Source organism: Aulostomus chinensis, chromosome 10 (genome assembly GCF_037954235.1).
Source record: "Aulostomus chinensis isolate RoL2024-O1b breed Wild chromosome 10, RoL_Achi_v1.0, whole genome shotgun sequence".
NCBI classification, from domain to species: Eukaryota; Metazoa; Chordata; class Actinopteri; order Syngnathiformes; family Aulostomidae; genus Aulostomus; species Aulostomus chinensis.
The window spans coordinates 17,505,667-17,527,982 of NC_141329.1; the positions used below are offsets into that span (position 1 = coordinate 17,505,667).

At 38.9% G+C, this 22,316-nt stretch overlaps 1 protein-coding gene across 4 annotated transcripts; it reads right to left on the reverse strand.

The window, feature by feature from the left end:
• Positions 1-26: 26 nt before the first annotated feature.
• On the reverse strand, positions 27-21,958 carry ttc12 (tetratricopeptide repeat domain 12). Of its 4 annotated transcripts, XM_086216201.1 has the most exons (21): positions 21,787-21,957; positions 20,717-20,871; positions 18,681-18,702; positions 17,360-17,437; positions 17,129-17,250; positions 15,648-15,707; positions 15,137-15,208; positions 12,179-12,239; positions 11,754-11,939; positions 9,703-9,772; positions 8,757-8,845; positions 8,210-8,378; positions 7,850-7,945; positions 6,933-6,996; positions 6,684-6,818; positions 6,508-6,600; positions 6,175-6,243; positions 3,951-4,052; positions 2,700-2,799; positions 2,246-2,474; positions 31-1,124 (listed from the first exon to the last, which is right to left on the reverse strand). In XM_086216201.1, exons 1-21 carry the CDS (start codon positions 21,836-21,838, stop codon positions 1,055-1,057), a joined length of 2,094 nt encoding a protein of 697 aa, XP_086072327.1. In that variant the 5' UTR covers positions 21,839-21,957; the 3' UTR covers positions 31-1,054. The 4 variants fall into 4 exon arrangements, 3 of the variants coding, with proteins under 3 accessions (XP_086072328.1, XP_086072327.1, XP_086072329.1); XM_086216202.1 differs by lacking the exon at positions 21,787-21,957 and having other exon boundaries at positions 27-1,124; positions 20,670-20,784; XR_015118173.1 differs by lacking the exon at positions 2,700-2,799 and having other exon boundaries at positions 30-1,124.
• Between the last annotated feature and the right edge of the window lie 358 nt (positions 21,959-22,316).

Sequence of the window (22,316 nt, forward strand, 5' to 3'; positions counted from 1 at the left end):
CTGATTTGCTTGAATGAAAAACAGACGATACATTTTAGGATATTCAAACAAACACAAAAACATTTATTTTCCTGACGTGAATATAACATAACATTAAACCTGAACAGACATTAAGAACTTTTCTTCGTCTGACCAGACCATCTCATCTTAGATTTACTGTATGTGCCTATAAACCACACCTGCTCTAACAATGTGGTGTTGTTACAGCAAAAGCAAACATCTTTCCACTTGCCTCTCCCAGGGCAGCTCTCCAAGCTCAAACACTGCATGCAAACATTATGCTTGCCGAGTTGTTTCTCTGACCTCCCTCGTGTTCAACATTCAAATGGCGAGAGCAGCACTGTGGTTCACTGGTTTGAACGGCTGTCAATCGGTATGAGAGGCCCTTTAATAAATTCCTGGGCCAAGCTTTCCCTGGGAGATTCATAGTAGACGCCCTGTATCAAAGGTACACAGATTTGAGAAGCAGTTTTATGCAAATACAAACAAAAAAAGAACCCAATACAAAAATCCTCAAAATATTAAAGATAAACACAAAGCAAACCGCTCCTTCAGGGAGACATTTATTATACGTCTTGTGATTATGGTTACAAAGCTGTACACAGGGGTCCAACTGATGTGTGCCAGTAAAAGCAGCTGTTAAACAAGCCGGTTGCTTTCGAATTAGCATTCAACACACTTTTCTGTGATTCTGCGATGGCAGAAATGCCTTCAAGATGCATGAATAAATACCCCTGTGCACAGCCTCAAACCACAAAAGGATCAGTCCTTCACAATCCAACAATTACAATACAAACCACTGCTGAAGTATTGAGGACAAATGTCTGCCTGGATTTCTGTTGATGATTGATATTATATTTGAATTTAATGCCAAAGAAAGATCTCATTGCACCTCCCTCCCAACATCTTGATGATCATCCCATACAGACATGAAAAACAAGGTCAGTCAAGAACATCGCTAATTAAATCTAACTGTGAATGCAATCAATCTTTTTAGCCATTCAGAAACAGAATACAAGTAGTATCATGACGAAACACAATTATTTTTCTGTGTTCATGTGATGAGCTTCATACAAGAGTGAAGGATCTCAATGCCGTGTAGCTCTCGAAGTTTGTTCACGTGTCTGAAAATGGAGACAAAGGGGTGATGAACTAAACACCGAGGATGACTTCATTCTGTTTGGCTGCAGTTGTAACCACTCGTATGTGAGTAAGAATGAACACAGCTCTTAGCCTGGAGGCACCTTGATGCCATTTTACAGCAGTCCCCATACTGCAACACATAACTGCATGTGTACCGTTAATGAAAAAAATACTCTATGGAAAAATGCCTGCAGCAGTTAAACTTCATTGCTCAATAAATCATGTGAGCAGCTTTTATTTGCTTCAACATGAATCTGAATTTCATTATCATACTGTCAGTACGTAATTTGATATACTTGTAGCTGTTAAAAGACTTGATGGAAGCTTAGTGGGTCTGGTCTAAATAATAGTACATAGGCTTTAATATTTCCTGGGTTACTGAATAAAGAAATTGAAATACTATCTTTCAAATTATTTGCAGATGACATTGAATGGCATTTTCAGGGTTTTTTTAAACAGGGAAAGAATTTTGAAGACATCCCTTTGGACAATTGGGAATAATATGAGTGGTTACTTACGATGTTGCAATATTTCATGGATAAAACTGACTGATCGGTGGAGAAAATAACTGGTAGATTATTCAATAATACAAGTAATTATCACCTGCAGCCCTGAAAAATCTTTCAATGGTATTATCATGTAAGACTGACTCCTTCACTCTCTTGTCTGCAGAAGACAAACACTTAAAATGCTTCAACTCATACCTTGCAATTAAGCAGCACAAAAGAGGAGTTACATGTAAGCTAAACCATGTTTCCAAAATTGTAATCATCATGTGCACACAGTGACTCTGCAGTTGTTAGTAATGTTCCACAAGACAAGTTCAAACTAATAGTAGAATATGATAAATTGTCATTTGAATACTTAGTTTAATGTGGGAGTACCAGTATCACAAACTAATGTTTAAGTATTTCGGATTAGCCTTTGCCAGTTTCTTTAAATTTACTTCAAGCCTGAACAAGTACTAAACAAGAGCCATAACATCACATTAGCTCATTGTCACTTTGGCATTTGTCCTCATCTATCAAGGCTCACTCAGGGTAGTTCCTGGTGTTTAATCAAAAGCATGCAGTTAACAGAATTCAGTGAGGTGAGAGGGCACCTGGGCTCCGATTGACATAGCTTCCCCAGGGCAATTGCTGAATTTTTCTGCACAGCTGTCCTCTTAGCATCCTCTGCAGCGTGGCGAAGCAGCAGCAGCACGATATCAGAGCCCAGCAGGTTGCTGGCAATACCCTTCAACTCAAGGCAGTGAGCCAGGCACAAGGCTGCATTTCCTGACACCGAGTCATCACAGCTGGTAGCCAGCAGACGTCGTAAAGTGGACAGTTCTGTGTGGAACAATGAATGAATAGGAAATGGGAAGAAAATAACACAATTCAAAGTATATGAACAGACACACATGAACAGACAAAACAACAAGTATTCTGCGGATTTGAAAGTGCATGCGTACATTAAGGTTGCATAAGAATTCAATTCTCTTCTATAATTCAATAGACTAATTAAAGAGAAAAAGTAAATGTGCAAGTAATGGGAACATATCAATCTCTTCTTACTTTTATCAGACTTCACCAGCTCCTCTCTGGCCAAGTGGCTGGCAGCTGTGCACACTGCCAGCGTCTTAATGCCATACTTAATCGCATTCGGCCCCCTTCCCTGGTAGGGAGATGTAAATTGAACATAAAGGAAATGTAAACTCCACCTTCCATATCAGCAATGGAAGCTTAGCTGTACTGAAATGGGTTCAAATCTAAAGACAATAAATAGTAACTTAAATGACAGACTCTGATGAGATCTGACTGATGAGACTAATGTGTAGTAATACTTTGGATGCTTGTAGTAAACATAGATTAAAGGGTAAGAATGGCTTTCTAAGTCTTCTAAGGTGCTTATTTTTTGTCTAAATTAGACTATGTTAGTGTAATTAACTGTTGACAGCTCATAGTTAAATGCTAATTATTGCAAAATAAAATTAATATTAATAAAGCAAGAAGAAAAGCTCAGCAAAGGTTTAACAAGGTTAATCTTATGTCTGTTTTTATGATGTTATTAATACCTATGTAGTCTTATTAACTCATATTGAGCAACTTTATGGTTATGGGGGCTAATTAGCTATGATTTAACTCCTGCCAATGACAATAGCCTTAGTATAATGTTTAGCCAAGTAAATTCTTTCACAAGCGTATTTCATTTTATATTTAAATGCTGATGAAAGACCTGAGCCAATAAATCAGACAATAGTCACATAGACTAAGTATAATTGGCCTCAATGTAGTCTGAATACGATAGCATATAAATCTTATTTTGTCTTTTTTAAACATCCATCCATCCATTTTCTTCTGCTTATTCCTATTAAGGGTCGCAGGGGGCTGGAGCCTATCCCAGCGGATTTCGGGTGAGAGGCGGGGTTCACCCTGGACAGGTCACCAGTCCATCGCAGGGCCAACACATATAGTCAAACAACCATTCACACTCACAGTCACACCTACAGTCAGTTTAGAGTATCAATCAGCCTGTCCCCATTTGCATGTCTTTGGACTGTGGGAAGAAGCCAGAGTACCAGAGAGAACCCACACAGGCACAGGGAGAACATGCAAATTCCAGAAAGATCCCATGCCCGAGCCAGGACTGGAACCCAGAAACGTCTTGCTGTGAGGCGACAGTACTAACCACTGCGGCACCATTCAACCCATTTTTTTACCATGTAAACTTACTGAAGTCATCATTGAAATAATAGTTGGGCTATGCATTTTCATTATTATTCTATAATACTAATCACTGAACCATTTCTTAGTTAAATTATGTACCTTTAGCAGCTGGCAGATGGTCTGAACAACACCTCCCTGAATAACACATTCAACAGCCTCAGGGGAGTGAGGGAGTACGTTGCTCAACACACCTATGGCTCTCTGGACGACAAAGAAGAATGTCAGTCATGAGGAGACAACAGAAAATCAGAGAATGAGTTGAAGAAGAAGAAAGATGGAGAAAACAACAGAACGTGGCAGAATAAGAGTACGCAAAGAAATTATTTCTTATGACAGAACAAAACGTAGCAGGGAAATGACATGCACTGACAGAATGGGCAAGAGTGGTAGGAAGAAGTTGATGCATAGCAAATAACTGTTTTTTTCACATTTTTTTCTTTATTGCTCAAAATTTGATCGAAAACTTTAAAGTGCTGCTTCAAGAGGAACAGTACAAATTAAAGTAACCCTTTCAAGGTGACAATATTGGAACAAAAGACAGAGAAGAACAAGTCAAAGAAACAGTCACTGCTTTAGTGAACAGTATTTAAAGGCAGGCCAACAAAAATTAGCTCGGATCAACCGACTGACAGTAAATAAGGAATTGTCAAAAATACAGTGGGTGCAAATAATATAATAAATATATAAATATAAATAATAATAAAACAACTATTTTCAATGAGGCTGCAAGTAAAACCAAACATATCACAACACTACAGTTTGTACACAATGTGAGATACTCCATGCACCCACATAGGTATTAGTCTCAACTGCACAAATTTTGTGTGTGTGTGTGGGGGGGGGAGGGGGGGGGGGGACATGTATTACTCATGCTGTGGGGACACAAATCTATTTTCACCCTCACATTGTGGGGACTCGCCACCCTTTTGGGAACAAAATGCAAGTCCCAATTATGTAAATCATTAAATTTTAGGGTGAAGACTTGGATTAGGGTAAGGGTAAGGTTAGGGTAAGGCTCCAGGAAATTAAAGTAATCCAGTGCAATGTCCCCTAAAGTGATGGAATTACAACATATGTGTGTGTGTGTGTGTGTGTGTGTGTGTGTGTGTATGTGTGTGTGTGTGTGTGTGTATGTGTGTGTGTGTGTGTGTGTGTTATATGACATCCATTCATTCTTGTCTCATCAAACAACCTTGAGGTCAAGTTGTCATAAAAACTCTTCTCTTCTTCTGACAGACAACAAGACAATTCATTGGAAGAGTCAGACAAAAGCAAGGACAGATGATCCAGCTGGGCTATGCGTCATTTTAACGGACTTTTCTGACATGAGCGGAGGAGGCAAAGAAAGAATCAAAGTTGTTTAAAATTAGAAGAGAGGAGATATTTTCACCTTTCTGCTTTGTAATAAAAAAATGGTGTATTTAGAGGTTGAGTTCTCTTTCAACTAACTCTGCCATGTTTCATTGTCAACCTGCAGCACAGGAACCTTTTAGTAAAAATGTGACATTTACATATTCCTTTCATATCTCTCATGTCTCAGCTCAGCAGTAATTGTGTGTGGCTTCTCGGACAGACTCTAGTGGCTCTGCTAGTTTGTTTGATAGTTGGTACTAAAGAGACACTAAAGTTTGAGGCTTTAGGGATTTGGCATACTCGATATGATGCATTGAAAGACAACAGGGGGAGTGAAGTCAACAACAAGAGGGCACATTGAAGAATAGTGGATGTTGACACCAGGCGACAAGGCTGAAAGAATGCCAGCCAGGCAGTGAATGAACACTAAAATAGAGCAAAGAGACAGATGGATGGAAGTATGGGACACTTTGGGCATCGCATAAGCAATGTGAAGTGGTACAACAGCCATAAGCACAGACAACAGCACCTGGAGCGGGAATTTGAATCTTTATATAATGAAGCATATACAGGATCCTCTTAACATTGTGAGCTGCATTTACTCCCTTTCATGACATATTGTCCGTGAGCTCACAAGGCCAAGAAAAGACTCCGGATGAAGACATATTTTTTTGTCTAGTTACCTGAATGAATGGCTGGTGCTTTATAGGACGTGCACAACTTAGGAATTTAAAAAAGTTTCAGCCCATCATAGAGACTGTGAAAAAAGAAACTCTAATAGGGTTATCTTTGCAAACATTTGTGAGTTAGTAATACAGTGACAAATTAAAACCTATTGGGAATTACAATATGGTAAAATATGATTTGGAGAGATTTCCTAGCTTCTTTCCCAATCTTTTTCAATATTCCTGTGTACTTTCACATAGTGCTTCCTGTGTACTTGGGTAGTGCTATATTAAGAAACACTCACAGTTATGATTCCTCCATCACAATCCCTGAGCAGGCCCAGGCAGCAGCCAGATAGTGAAACAGCATGTTCCTACAAGATCCCAAGAGAAAAGTGTCTGAGACAATCTTATGAACATTTCACCTCTGAATGATGATATAACACATCAATATATTATAAACTATACTTTGTAAAACTCCATTTTAATAGTGTGAACTGGATTTATAATTCTTTCCACATAACATCCCAGACAGAATGACATTTTCAGTGTGAAATATGTCATATCAACCCTACAATGTTAAGACATTTTTCTTTGAAATCAATGTGCTCACAACATACCCAGGGATTCTGTCTTACCTGGCTGACAGAAGACATAATAGTTGAAAGATTAATGATCAACCCAAGCACGGGGTAAAGAATCTCTCTGTACCCACATGTACTGCACTGCTTCTGCAATATGAGCCAACAAACTCCACAATGTATAAAATGCACACATTAAACTTGGTGAAATTAACAAAAGTACTGATACAAACAATGACAGCTAAGAAGGCCTCCCAACTTCTTGGATCATGAGCAAGATTGTGACAGATGACATCATCTTGAGCCAGACAGCCAATAGCTGATAGCAGTGATGGAAAGATATGCTGATTGGACTTGCTGACATTTCTCTGGAAGATGAAGCAGACAGATGTGCACTTTTGCGAACACACAGACACACAAACACATACACATCTCTACAATACTTAAGGTGCATTAAGGATTTTTTTTTCAACATATCATACCAGTGCTGATGTAAACGGCACAATGACAGAGTGTGTCAGTACATCCCTTAGCTGAATGCGAAATCTGCAATAACAACAAACATATGCAGTAAGAAATGCATGATCTTTACCTACTTGTATGAAAGAAAACAACAACTCATTACACTGACGAAGTAAAAATTAGTCCGTTGTGACTTGTTCTTTGTTATACCACCTATCTTCTCACTATTTTTTTTTCAAAATATGTCCATTAGTTTTTGAGATATTTTACTTACAATCAAACAGGCACACATAATAATAAGTGGATCAAATGATTTCTATTTCCTGAAATACAAACTATGTCAGTCTGACACTAAATTCTGCATTGCAAGTCTATTTTGGGGTCAGATGTCATTGATTGTCATGTCTCAGAAGATTATCACTCATCCACCTCCAACACAGTAAAAGACAAACAGATTAGCTGTGACATCTGGCTGAGCTGTTTGGATGACCGCTGTGGATTACAGTATAATACATTGTTGGATAACTCTCTTTGAGCAATAGACAGGGAGGAATTGATCACACCATTTTCTTGCTTGACATCTCAAATGATTCCCTGCTGTGTTCAAGAGGCTGACTTGTCGTTTCATGTTGATTTTGATGAGGCACTAGAGAGGGAAACAGGTTGACAATGGCTTTTTGCCTTCAAGTGACATTAACACTTGGATGGCACATGTTGATTTATTAAAGACCGCACATTTTCCATTACTTAAAGGACCTCTCCCAGTGTGGGTGGAATTGAAGTGCTTTTGATATGTATAGGTATGATATACTGTCCTGTCCTGCTGTGGGTCATGGTCTGAATTGTTTGGAGTGCATGAAAATATCCTTCGACAGAAATACAAATGATTCATTGTGAGTGGTGTGAGATGAGTGTCTGATTGTGTAGCAGTTAGTACTTTTTTTCTGCTGCAAAGTTCTCCAGAATGTTGACTGCTGTAGTCTCCTGCTGCATATTTAGCTGAGAGATGCATGCCATGAGGTTCCTCGTTAACCTTCAGATGTAGAAAAAGGTAGAAATAGAAAGGGGATGAGGGGGTCAAAATATATAAGGAAGACATGATCGAGGTTTTAGCCAAACGTTGTTGTTTATACAGATAAGAGGAATGTGATGAATACTTTCATACGTAGAGAATGAATTACACATATGATGGATGGAAAGAATAAAATGACAAACGCTCCACTCTCTCAAAGTGTATTACATAGCTGCTGTGCTATTTTTGTCATCAATAATTTCTGATGACAAATAAATTCCTTACATGCTAATATCCAAGTTGTCAATAGCCAAAAGTCTGCCATGTGGTGACTGAGAGAACAAACACAGTAATGCCAGGCATTCTGTCTGTATTGTAACATCCTCTGATGGTACTAAGTGAACAACGGACAGTCTGAACACTGGGCACGCCATCAACATCTTCTGGTTTTCATCTGAGAGCAAAAAAAGTGATTATGCACATGAATTAGTCACACGATGAAAGATACAAATGATTATATAAACCTTATTTTGCTGTACTTTTTCGATACTACAAGGTCGTACACTGTGTTCTTTAACATAATAATGTTATAAATAGCTGCATAATACGTTGGCACATTTGGCGGAAGCAGATGGTGGGCTGAAACCCAAACAGCTTCCCTGATTCGAATAACAGCCTGACAAAAGAGAAGGTTTATGTGTAACATGACATGCTGTGCAGTAATGACACAATGATAATTATCACACATCAAATAACCACAGATTATATTAGAATTTTATATTTTTTCCTGTATTTTCCCTGTAGCTCAAAAAGAGCTGGTTGGAGAATTTACCATTTTCACAACATATAATCCTCCATATATTTAGGACAGATGCACATAAGTCCTGGCTGTAAGGATCCTTTCTTTCCTCCAGGAGGCACCTGAAAAATTGAAAATGTAAACGATGATTAAAATTTTCATAGCATATCTATAGTATAATAGTGGTAGTATCCTAGTATAATGTTTCTCAAATGACATAATGGGTTACACTTTGGGCCCATAAATGTAGTCTGTTTTAGCTCAAATTATTGCTGGATTACAGAGCATACAGTTGAATAAAGATGATGTTGATAACACCAGATGATGTGCTTTTTACATTCTACACAAAGGAAATTCTTATTTGTGAGCTCAAGACACCTATTTGTGAGTTCTTGAAAGGCAAAATGCACGTTTTGCTGAGGCAGCAGTTAGTAATATACCCTGGATATCGAGCAATCTTCCTGAAGCAAGGCCTTGTTTAAAGTTTTTACAGTTTAGCAGTCTCAAGAGCACTTTTTCATACTGTGAGCAAGACAGGAAACACTGGCACTAAACCATCTTGCTTCATTATAAAGTTTACATTGAACCTATAAGGTAAAAACCAGAATTCTTTGTGGTTACTTTCATCGAGCTCAAACTGCATTTTCTTTGCACTCACAACTTTCAGGACAATGTGATCCAACTTTGCCAATGACAGCGCTAACAATGGAAAGTATGCGACAAGTTAATAATAACCTAACTGATTTGACATGAGGGACATATAATTTGTATCTTGTCGAAAAACACCCCCTCTTTCTGGAACAAAACAGAAAACCTTTGCTCACTTCAATGATAATGTTTCCACTTTTGGCCATCAGACTAGAGAGAGGGCAGCAAATGAGCTCTTGATCTCTTGTGTAGGCCGTCATTGAGTCTGTGCACCCATTGGACCATCATTTAAAGCTCTACTGACAGCAGCCTCTCCCTGTGGCCTCTTTACCTCCTTATGGTGTCATTGCTGCTGATGATACTAAAGCCACTGTTCAGTCTGAAAAGTGTCCGGCCAGTACCTGTTAGAGGAGAAGTCAGAAGACAAAAACCTATGTAGCATTACTAGGTAGCCTTGGGTTTAGCGCAATATAACATACCTCTCTCTCTGTTTAGTTTTCCTTAAAGTAAAGGACATGACAGAAAATAATAAATAAAACATGGAGGAAGGCGAAGTACTCTGAGTAAGGTCTGTTTATATAATTTGTCAGTGCTCCTTTATTCAAGAAGAATAAAGTTTGGAGTTTCATTACAAATAATAACACATTGTGAAATAGAAGTGGAGGGTTGGCATTGCGCAATGAAAGAAGATACAATTTCAATCATTTTTGCAGTTGCTGAGCTTTGTGTTTTACTCCATTATGCGGTCATAGCACCACAGCTGAGGTTATAATAGGTCTTAAAGAGAATAGCCATGGGGCAGAGAATGTCAACGCTACTTCTCTGAAGCTACCAAATATTCATGAGGGCCAGTGACCTTGATGAAGTGGCTTTTTTTTTCTTTCTTTTTTTTTTTAAAGAAGCTGCTATGTCTGCCTTTTGGCAAAAGCTAAAAAGGAGTTACATTTGTGCTGTCATGTAGAGGTTCGTCATTACTTGTTAAGTTGAAAGCATTCACAAAAATATTAACAAGCTATACCGGGGGGGCCAAGTTGATGTAGCACAAAATAGGTATCTGAAATTGACTCTTTTCATAGAGACTGTATCAATGGCTTTTGAACCATAATTATTGGGTGAATGTGGTGAAATATTTTTCTTATCATAGAAGAAGAAATAAGTAAGTGGAGATGAACAAACAGAAACTCCACAAATTCCACCGGCCTGGCTGTGTGGTCATTAAAGAATCAATCAAACTAGCCAAAACAGTAGGATTTTATCTGTCCTTCACAATAATACCCCAACATGTTGCCCTTTCCCAGTATGGGATGTGTTGCTATTTGTAAGTTGTTTTTTTTTGGTTTTGTTTTGTTTTGTTTTGTTTTTCTTTAATCAGGTGCCATTACCAGAAATTTCAACCCCCTTGACAAGAGTGTATACTTTCCCTGAAAAACGTATGAGCATCAAAAAATTCCTTGTGTCTTCCAGGGCCCCTGTCCATCCAGAGGACCCCAAGCTGGACTGTCGTTCCTCTACAGAGCCGGCAGACAGGAACCGGCACTCTCTAGCTACCTACTTTACGTCTGACAGGGCTAAGGGTAGATTTGCCACTGAGGTTGTGGAATAGACAGCTGCTACCACAGATGTTCCATTAAAGTGCATCCAAGATAGCTCCAGAAATCTTAATACTGTTTGCTGGCATCCCACAACAAGCCTGCTCCTCTTTAAATGCTCACCAAATGTTGTTAACATTGTTTACCCTGTATCTGCACCAAAGACATATCATAGTCATTTTAGTTTAAAAAATCATGTTGCTGCTGGCTCACAGTACCACACAGCAGTTTAGCAGCTATATTAGATCAGGATTCACAAGCCAAGATGTCTGATACTGCTAATTGAGGTGAAAAAGCGCTCACAAATCAAATAATATCAGAACAGGAGGATTCAACAGTCACCGAGCGATGCAATATTTTACACAACTTGTTGAAATTGATCTCATAATGGAATAAAAACATTCTGCACAGATATTTTTTAGTGTGTCATTTGTGTCAGTTTATATCACTATAGTGCAGTTAACTCTCCTCTACACAGCTCAGTGGGCTGTACTACAGTTTTGCTGCTGTGGTTTATAGTCTATAAAGAAAATGTGCTCATTATGACAAGCAAATGGAGCATGGAGAGAAACCTCTGATGGATGGTGTTAGGTTGACCCTCTCTCCCATTACCATAGCTTAAGTACTTCATATTTTCATTCCTTACAACATTCATTGTGAGTCCTGAGTTAACTATCCTTTTTTGTTTTAACTTTTATCCTTAACATTCCACAGAACTGAGAAACTTGGGAACCATTAAAGTGGATTATTGAGGTAAAGTACTGGTTCAAATCATCCCTAAAAGAACACTCACAGTGAGTTAGAGCTTGTGAAAGAATCGCCAGTCCTCCACAGTAGTAGACAGGCATCTGCCTGGGCTTTGACAGCTTCTTCAGCAGCTCCGGCACCATTGTAGCCTTCCCCACTCCCTTGTCAAATTCTTGCCTTGCATTCATCTCTTGTTCTTTTTTCTCTTCTAGATCTACCTTGGTAAGGTATTCTGCAAAGGAAGAGGAAGGCTGTCAGAAAGGACAACAACATCTCAGGAGGATCCTTTTTTATTTATACTTCGAATGCACTTTTATCTCTTTCTGTGTATGTATGACAGGACTGATCTATTTACTGATTTCATGGAATATACAGTACGCTTACATCGACATGATGCGAAATGAGCTACTAGTGCATATTGAATACACAAGAATTTTCAACACAAACTCTGAAAACATTGTTTTTCTTTACCTTTCATCATCTTCTCCCGCCCAGGTTCTATTTCCACAATCTTCCCAAAAACTGTTCGAGACTGAAAGAGAAAAGAATCTGGTTCATTACTGATGATATGATGTTTTTTTTAAAAATGAAAATCATTGATTCTGTCAGAAAGTACTGCATACTATTAAACCACAGTGTCAGATTTTCCTACAATATCACAGCACAAGACTATCTTTGCACATTACAGTACAATGTTTGGATCTATTTTGATGATCCAAAGTAATTGTTGTTCAGAGAACACAGGCTTCATCCAAGTCCAAATTTTATGAAAAATCTTGCATTATCCTGTTGGACGACATACAGAAAATAAATATCAACTGAAGTATTACCTCCAATAATACATATCAAGTGAATTGACAAAAACATTGATAGAACAGATAAACCTTTGGGGTCCATTTGGTTCAGTGTAATGGAACAATTGAGCTCTCGCAATTCAAAAAATTATTAAATCAGTTTTGTAAAATGTAAACAATAAAGAGCGGCAGGGTGGTGCAGTGGTTAGCGCTGTCGCCTCACAGCAAGACGGTTCCGGGTTCGAGTCCTGGCTCATGGGATATTTCCGTGTGGAGCTTGCATGTTCACCCTGTGCCTGCGTGGGTTCTCTCCAGGTACGCTGGCTTCTTCCCACCGTCCAAAGACATGCAATTGGGGATTAGGCTGATTGATTTTCTAAATCAGGGGTCTGCAACCTTTTTTATCAAAAGAGCCATTTTGCCCCCTCTTTTGCCAAAGAAAAACAGTCTGGAGCCGCATAACACAACACATTCGAACACAACTTATAAACTTGTAAAAGTTTTAATATTATTTTAAACTTTCCTTTTAACAAACACTTGCACAATGTTACAACCACTGAATAAAACAAATAGAAGTGCAGTGTGCATGTGTGGACCTACTCTGAAATAAATAAAATGAACTATGCAGGCCTATTTGAGTCCTTCCTAAATTTTTTCTTTTCAGAGAGAGGCAATTCTCTAATTTCTGATCAATTTCCCCTTTGTTTTTGAAGTTGGAGAAGAGATGCTCTGATATTTTTATGAACATTTCTTTGATGTATTCCCCCGTCTGTCAACGGTTTACCTCTCTTTACGATCTCCTGAGCTGCCATACAACTAGCAACTGTAGTTGACTGTGGAGAGGTGACCACTTCTTGAACGTATGTTGGCTCTGTTCAGCTTTCCGTTGCAGTTCTGAAATTACTTTCTTTCGCTCATCTTCACTTGGGTATTTTTCAGTGAATGCTGAGTGCTTGTTTTGGAAATGTCTTTCAACATTACATTTTTTGTTCTTTGATAATTTGTTTCCACATATCAAGCACACCAGTAATCCAGCGTCGTTAACAGTGAAGGCAAATTCATCTGTCCACGCAGAGATAAAGTCTCTTTTTTCATCTGAGATTTTTCGTTTTTTACTCATGGTTACTGAATGGGTTGCACACTCAAGAAGCCGCCTGCAGGCAAAGGCGAGGGCTATAGACGTCGATGTGACGCATATTTTAGTTAACAAATTATTTTTTTAAAAAGTTTACAAAATTAGATGGTAAAATAGGCTATATAACCGTAGTAGTAGTAAATAAAATGCAAAAATAATAATGTATAAATAAAAATTAAATTAAGAAATAACCGTTATACATTTTCATTTTTTTAAAAAAAAATCATTTTCATGTTTTTTTTTTGTCGACGCCAAAGGGAGCCGCAACAAGGAGGCTGAAGAGCGGGTTGCCGAAAGAAATTGACCGTAGGTGTGGCTGTGAGTGTGAATGGTTGTTTGTCTCTGTATGTTGGCCCTGTGATGGACTGGCGACCTGTCCAGGGTGAACCCCGCCTCTCGCCCGTAGCCGCTGGGATAGGCGCGACCCTTAACAGGAATAAGCTGAAGACAATGGATGGTAAAAGATGTGTGTTTTTAACCACAACCTGGGTTATGTGAATATGCTGCTGGAATGGCAGGATATTATGAAGCTTTTGGTGCCAGTTGCCATGTTAATTTCCTAACTTTGGATTACTGCCTCTTTCTCATCTGTACCCTTACCAAGCTGCTTGCTATCCTGTTAACACCTCTATAGGTGGTCTGCTGTTAGGGCTCCATTGAGAACTTTCTGTGTGCCCCAGAGACTGCACAATCCAGTCAAACATCAATCCAACTGAATCTGCAGTTCTTTCAGAAGAACTAGACGAGATGTGTCTTGCTGTGGAGTGACTACACTGATTATTTGAACCAGGAACTAAAATCCTTTGTCATTACAAATGCTTCCCAGCCTGGCAGAAATATTGGCCACATTTGCTATCCCTCCAGCCCAAACAGTTTCCCTTTAGACTGTTCCCATCAAGCCTAGGCTCCAGCCTGCGTCTCCCAAGTCCAGGCTCTACCAGTATATTCTCAACATAAATCCACCAGCCTGCCCTCTGCAGTCTGCCCCTCCGGCCCTCAACCTCCAGCACCAGCATCCTGCAGTCTGGCTATCCTCTAGAGAGGTTTAAGTCATGATGTCTCCTGCTTCACTGCCCCAGGCCCAGGCCCCTAAACCACCCACCTGAGGTCTACAGCTTTTCTGCCCTCAGCAACTTGTCTAGCTGCAGGGTTGTCTGCCTGAGCCTGTGGCTCCATTCTTCAGCTCATACGTCAGAATTACTTACGAATTCATCTTGTATGACTGTTAGGACCCTTGCTTTTTTGCCAGAAACATTTGCTTCCACTGCCAGCCATCCTGTTTTGTTTTTGTATGTTAATGGACTTTTTATTATTGCCTCCTCTTCGTCGTTACCTTTGCCAAGCTGCCTGCCACCTGTACTGTGCATGAAGGACTCCTACCACAAGGTAACTGCATTTCTATTAGTGTCATTAAGAGTGCAGCATAGCTGTCGGTGTAAAAGAGCCATGTGTGAAATTAAATCTGGTATCATTTGACATAAATGTGGCAATTATACTTACATCATCATATTTCTTCAATGCCAGATATGCTTTGCCCATGTGTAGGTAAGCCTTTGTGCTTCTCTCATTACACTGGGAAAGAGAAAATGATCATCTGAGTGTATTGGTTAAAGCACAGACATCAGCGGTGCAACCACATAATGGCAATTAAATGTTTCTGCATGCCCATTATTTATTCTGAAGTTCACAAATACAATCCAATTAAAAATTTTGAACTGTATTATGATAAAATAATAGTAATTTTAGTAGATGTGAGATAGCATATCATGATAAAATATTAAAAATTGTTTACAGGTGAAACATGTATTTACATTGGTTCTTCAGGCTTTTTTTCTCCTTTAGGAGAGTTTTCTGTTTGAATCCTGTGCCTGGGAGAGCATGGTAACCAATTTGTCTATCAAAAATATCTCCTTTGAGCTCACAGGCTAGCACAGAATGGTGTCTCAGATGGTACAATGAAAAATGAAGCTACTGCACAAATAATAGATCATAGTTTCCAGCTAGGTCTTACCTTCAGGGCCCATTCACAGTCATTGATGGCCTCTTTGTACCTTCCCAGCTTGATGTAAGCCTATGTACATTTAAAGATTAGACAGAGACAGTGACAGAGACAGAGACAAAAAAAATTAAACCTAGCCCTCAATTAAGACTGTTATCATTCGTAACTTTATCAGATTTAAAGATAAACATGTTCAAATTTTTATCCACAGCTAGAAACACTGAGATCGATCGAAAACAAGAGTGTATTTAGACAGCTCCTTATCACAAATTTGCTTCAATGGGCTTTAACACTGTTTCAAAATAGGAAAAAAAATTTAAAGAGAATGTAGAAAAAAAAACAGAGGAACGTAAGAGGTGTCCTTACAAAACAGACAAACATGCAATATACCATGTTGCTAGACAAAGGTAGGAAAATAACAGCAAATCAGGATGTTTGGCAGCCACTTCCAGGTAGCTGTAGACAGAGTACAATCTGCTCACTAGAAGACAAATCCTTCACCACCCTGTCCACACACAAGGAGGAGAGAAAGAAAACCATACAAAGGTGTGTGTGTGTGTGTTAGAGAGAGAGAGAAAGAGAGAGGGGGGGGGGAGATGAGGACATTGCTCACACAGATGCGAGAGAGACAAGGGGTGAAGATAAATCTCCTGCTGGATGAACAGCCTTAGATCTAAACCATCAATAAATGGCACTGACAGTAAAGGGAGAGAGACAGAGAGAGGTCCTAGAGCTGGGACTGGTTCAGAGCAAAGAGGCTCCGGAACAAAAATAAAAGAAAGAGCAAGGAGTATCAACAAGGGGGTGAAAGGAAGAAGAGAAGGAGAAAAAAAGAGCGCGAAAGTTCGACAACCCACTAAGAAGCTGATAGTATGGCAATAAAAAAACAGATGAATAGTGAGATGAAGCACCTCCACCTGCTGATTTTGAGGATTATGAATGTTAGGCAGTTCTTGGTAAAGTCAAGCCAGTCAATTCCAGCTAACAAGAGCAGGATGCTCTCTTAATGAATGAAAAGCCATACACTTCTTTCTTGAATTAATCAGTATGGGATTTTAAGTCAAATGTGAGAAAGATATTACCCAACACTTACACTATCCATCAATGCAACAACAAATTAGGTAGATGTGTTAGACAGTGTGGCAGAGGATTCTTCTATTTAATAGTCTAGTGAATTGTCACTGAAACATGGCTATGTTGCAAAAAAGGAAATCTACCTTAAATGTGTTTCTATCAGCTAGTTTAAAGCAATAAAATGGGCTATATGTCTGAGGCTATAATGGAGTAGAAAAAAGCTGTCTATCAGCAATGTGGCGTACAACTGCGATCTCAGCAATTTGTTTTTGTGTTTTTCTGCTTTCTATTCAGGATTCCACGAGTGTTTTGTCTCTTTTTATTGAGTTTTTAAGCAGCTAAAATAACTAGCACCTGCTGTGGTCCAATGTGTTCCAGGCACACATTTAAAAGATGAAAAAAAGGTTGAAAGCATTCACCTGTGCTCGGTTGGTATACAAATGCCCCATGTCCCGCAGCTCAGCCAAGCCTTCGCTGTAATACTTCACAGCACTTTCGTAGTCTTCTTGGGCATAAGCTTCATTCCCTTTGTCTTTCAACGCTGCAGGAACACAAACAGTACAGTATTTAAAGATACATGCTTCTGGCTCAGCATAGCAGGGAGTACAGAAATGGTTCACTATGAACACCAGGAACAGAGAATCACACACCACTGGCCCTTTTCTCCTTTACAATCCTCCTTTTTCTCCTGTCTTCAGCATCTTTCTCCATATGCTTCATGAAATTCTCTGGAAGTCACAAAAAGAAAAACACTTCCGTTGAGAGCAGTCAAAGAGGGAATTGTTAAAATATGTTATTAGTTGTCCATCCATCCATCCTTCTATGTGTGTGGGTGAGTGTGCGCACATTTGTAAGTTTGTTTATTAGTGTTACTTTTTTTAATCTCCTCTGCCACACAAGCACACGCGAATCACTGATTCAAATGTCAAGATATCATTCATGATGTCCTCTGGAGGATTTTTAAACAGTGCGGAACATTGATGCGAGTGTTTGAAAACTGCAGTAGAAAAGAGTTTTGCTCATGCTGGGTCAATGAGCTTTGATCTAGAAATTTTGCAGCAGTTTAATGTGAATCGAATTCTTTGCGCAAAAAATTGACTGCTTCTTTTAATTAAAAAAAAATTAATTATCCAGTCAATTTCTTTCACAGTACCATGGGACCATTTTCCAGGCGCCTTTTTAGTTAATTTTCATCCCTAATAAAATGTTATTAACTAAAGTTTTGTGTTTTATCATCATTAAATGTCTGTGCAGTCAATGTAACAATTAATTAATCTTAACAATTCTGTTAAAGTATGTGGGGACCGGGAGACGTGGCCCAAGGATTCCAATTACACTTGACTGAAATAGTCTTGGAACCTCTGGCTTGGATGATCACTAGAGCAAAAAGCACAGCACTGTAAGAGACCAATAAAAAAACAACAACAACAACCCTGTACATAAGTCAAGTCAGATTTTTAGATAGACAGCCTTTAATCCTAAGGCTTTACTCTACTAAAGTTCACTTCTATTCTCTGCCGACCAAACTAAGATAAAATGGCACCAACTTAGTTTGAGAAGTTTGTGGCAGCTAGTGCAAAACCAGGTCACCTTTGAAACTGAAACAAGTCCACTGTCATGCCAAGGACACACCTTTACCGTGTCTTCTCTTCCTAATGAGAAATAGTGATCAACCTGTCAAACAGGTTGATCACTATTTCTTACCGGAATGGTACACCCTACGTCTTTTTTTTTTTTTTTTTTAAATGAAAGTATCATGAAATATACTCACTGACTGGTCAATCATTTTAAAATCTTCAATATTTTCGTACATTCTCTTAAACATTACATTCTAAAACATGAAAGCAAAGACAATATTTATTGTTATATTTTGTTTGTTTGTTTTGCTCAAAGAAACTTTTAAAAACTGATACAATTATATATATTATTGCAAAGGACAACAGCTGAAAGGTTTATTTCCTTGTGGCTTACCTGGACTTTCAGTCTGTGGACCCTGTAAAACAAGAAAACATCAATTAAAATGACATTAACAAAACCATCTTCTTCATCACTTATTCCTATACATAAACTTGTCTCATCTTAGATAAATACAATAGACAGATACCGTATCGGGCTTACGTGTGCAATCCCTGTGCAGGTGAGTGTGTGTGCATGCATGCAAGGGGAGGTCTGGATAAGAGAGAGTTAGAAACAATGAAAGAGAAAAGGAGTGCAAGCGTACATGGCTAATATATGAACCCGTCTGAGAGGTCGTTTTTTGTTGATTGCAGTCTTGTCAGCTTTCCTTCAGCGGGGTTCATCAGAGACAGCAATGTAGCAATCAGTTTGTTCCATTGCTTTCTGGTCGACCTCTAACTCAGAACAGCTCAGATCTGGTCTGTGAGGACGTTACCAGCAGTGGGCCCCTGCTACACAATTTATTGCATATTGGAAGTCCTCTTTTTGTGAAGTGAATCTATGATGTGATAGTTTATATCTTAGTGGTTTCACACGAAAGGACGTAGCTTTAAAGTTGTTGATTTTTACTCCACTTCGGAAGAAGTTAAATTTGATGAAATGCCTCTAATATGAATGCCACCTCAAGGTTCAAGACCAAGCACATACAGATACCACTTGTTATGATCACCACAGTAACTTCTGGCAGTATTAAAAAAAAAAATTATCCTTGAGCTCACTCCTAAATTCATAGTCTCCCATTTATGTCTATGATGTAGTACCTTGCCGGACTAAACTATCAATACTACAGAAAGCACAGTGAGGTTTCTGGAAAAAAAAGTTCACTCCTGTCCTTATAAAACCTTTGCCAAATAAATGGACAAAAAAAAAATTTCATAAATATGACTCAGGTTGACGTGTCACGTGGCAGACTGTGAAAATGTGGTCACCTTTGACACCTTGTTAATGTTAAGGATACACCTTTTATAAGGGCCTGAGCCAAAAGGTACTTGAGGCGAAGACCCTATTGAGTTTGCTTGACACAGCAGAGCACTCATTGCATCTACTCTTTCTCATAAAGTGGTGAGTCAGCAACCTACCAAACAGGTTGATTATTTCATTAGGCAAGGCAAGGCATGGCATGGCATGGCATGGCAATTTTATTTGTATAGCCCGTTTTCACAAACAGTTTGTCTCAAAGGGCTTTACATGGCATCATAACAACATCCTCTGTCCTTAGACCCTCACATCGACAAAGGAAAAACTCCATAGAAAACCCTTTTAACAGGGAAAAATCTGAGAAACCTCAGGATGACCAACAGAGGAGGGATCCCTCACCCAGGACGGACAGACGTGCAGTAGATGTTGTTACAGAGGAGAAAACAGTTTACAATACAAAATGTGGGAAATTGCCAGAATGTGAGGGTAACAATTTTTTTAAAAATTACATTGTCATTGCCACTGAAGGTGTATACAGATTGATGTATTGTTACAGCCCTACTAGAGTGATGTTCCTATGTAAATATTTAATTAAGCTGTTTGTTCAGGAAGGCTATTGTCATTGAAAATACATCAAGCAGTGATTTGAAACGCATCATTCAGCAAAAGATCTTTTGCCAGCTTATTTTAACATATTTGTACTGAATACATTTTCTAAGGTCCTCTCAGCTGCCAGTTACTTATTTTAGTTTCGTTCAATGTAAATTAGAATTATTCTTTTAGATCTTACTGCCTGTTTCATTCATCAACTGCTGACAGATGACTTTCCATTGTGGCTTACCTGAACTTTCAGGCTGTGGAATCTACGAAACATGAAAACATCATAAAATTATGTCTTCCTGTGGATTACTTTACTTTATCCTTACTGCAGGTACTGCATATTGTACTTATACCATATAGTACCATATAACACAACATGTATGTACATACTAAAATGTGCAATGTGTGCGTGTGTATGTGCGTGCATGCATGCAAGGTAAGAGTCAGAAAGAGTCAGAGTGAAAAATACTGCGAGAGGGAGCATACAGTAAGTGTACATGGATGACGTGGAGCCTTTATGTCCATGTCTTTACCCAGGAAGCCTGGAATGGTGGGTTTGTGTTGATTGTAGTTTTGTTGACTTTTGTCCTACAGGGTTCCTCCAGGGCAGCAATGTAGCAATCAGCCTCCTCTACTGCCTTCTGGTGGACTTCTATTTCTGAAGAGTTAAGATCCTTCACCATTTCACCTGAAATTTCAGTCAGATTTGTTGTTCTTTTTTTTCTTACCTCACCACATCACATCTGCCATAAAAGACACATTTATTCAGACTAATGCAGACTTCTATGTCATACAGGCAATAATCAAAGAATAAGACTGAGAATGTATATCTTATGAGACAATGCAATTTTAAACACCATTTATACCCAGAATCTTATTTAAATGTTAGATGAGTTGTGCAAAAAAAATGGGTGAATATATTTGAATTTAGTTTTGGGGAATGCTGTTGAATATTTTGAGATACTTGGTTCCTGCATATTTTCACTTGTTAGTTTTATCATCAACTGCGGTTACTGTACATTGGCAAATGAACAGGAAGCGGTATTTTATCATGAAAGACTCGTTGAGTACAAACGTGTTGACAGTGGAATAGCAGGTTGTGTAATCGTTGCCGGGTCAATTTAACGAGTAAACAGTGTCATATTGTCCCTGACTGTTTATCATAAAACGAAAAGATGCTGAAAATAAAAAGTAGTGCAGACGACAAAATCCACTAGGGCAACCATTTTCACTCGCGTTTGTTGACATTGGTCTACCAGCGTTGTGCGACTCGCCTTGACTTAACAATATACTATGAAGTAAATAACGATATTTTGTCATTTTTGTGACTCATAAGTTAATTCAACAAATGTAATTTAGTATATTTCGCTGGCCTTTAACGGATAAGTGGTATAAAAAAATGGATGGATGGGTGGATGACTGTCGACCCTTCCAGGGTGAACCCCGCCTCTCGCCCGAAGGCAACTGATACCGTCTCCAGCACCCCCGCGACCCTTAACAGGATAAACGGTAGAAAATGGATGGATGACTATTTTGCTGGAGGTTGCTACACTTGACACTGGCGTGATCTGTTAGCTAAATGTTCACTCAGCAAATTACTTACTTATTTTGTCAACCTTCTTCATAAAACTCTCGAAATCTTCAAGTGAGTCCATCTATCTTCTCCGTCCGTTGTTGCTTTCAAAGAGTAATCTGTCTTTTAACATTAGTTGACGCTATGGGAATTTAGCTACTTCACGCGGACTGTGTTGGTTTGGTGTTGAGTTGCCATGGCGACATGAGGCCTTGAGGGTGACTTGGACATTCCAGTACCAGCCCTGGTTTAAAGAATAGGTGTCAGTGAATTTTATGTTTGCCTGCTTTGATATGCACATACAGAGAAAACAAACATCAACACCAGTTGTTCTGAAGTCATGTTTGGTTCAGAGACAAAATGATTTCTATTTATGATTACATAACAAGCTATACTTTTGAAACAAATCTCCATTACCTGAAACTGTAGGCCATGGTATGCTACAGTGCACTATGTTCTAGGGTTCCATTTGGTTCACAGTGCTCCAAAAATGAAAAAAATTCCATCCATCCATTTTCTTCTGCTTATTCCTGGTAAGGGGGGGGGGGGGGGGGGGCTGC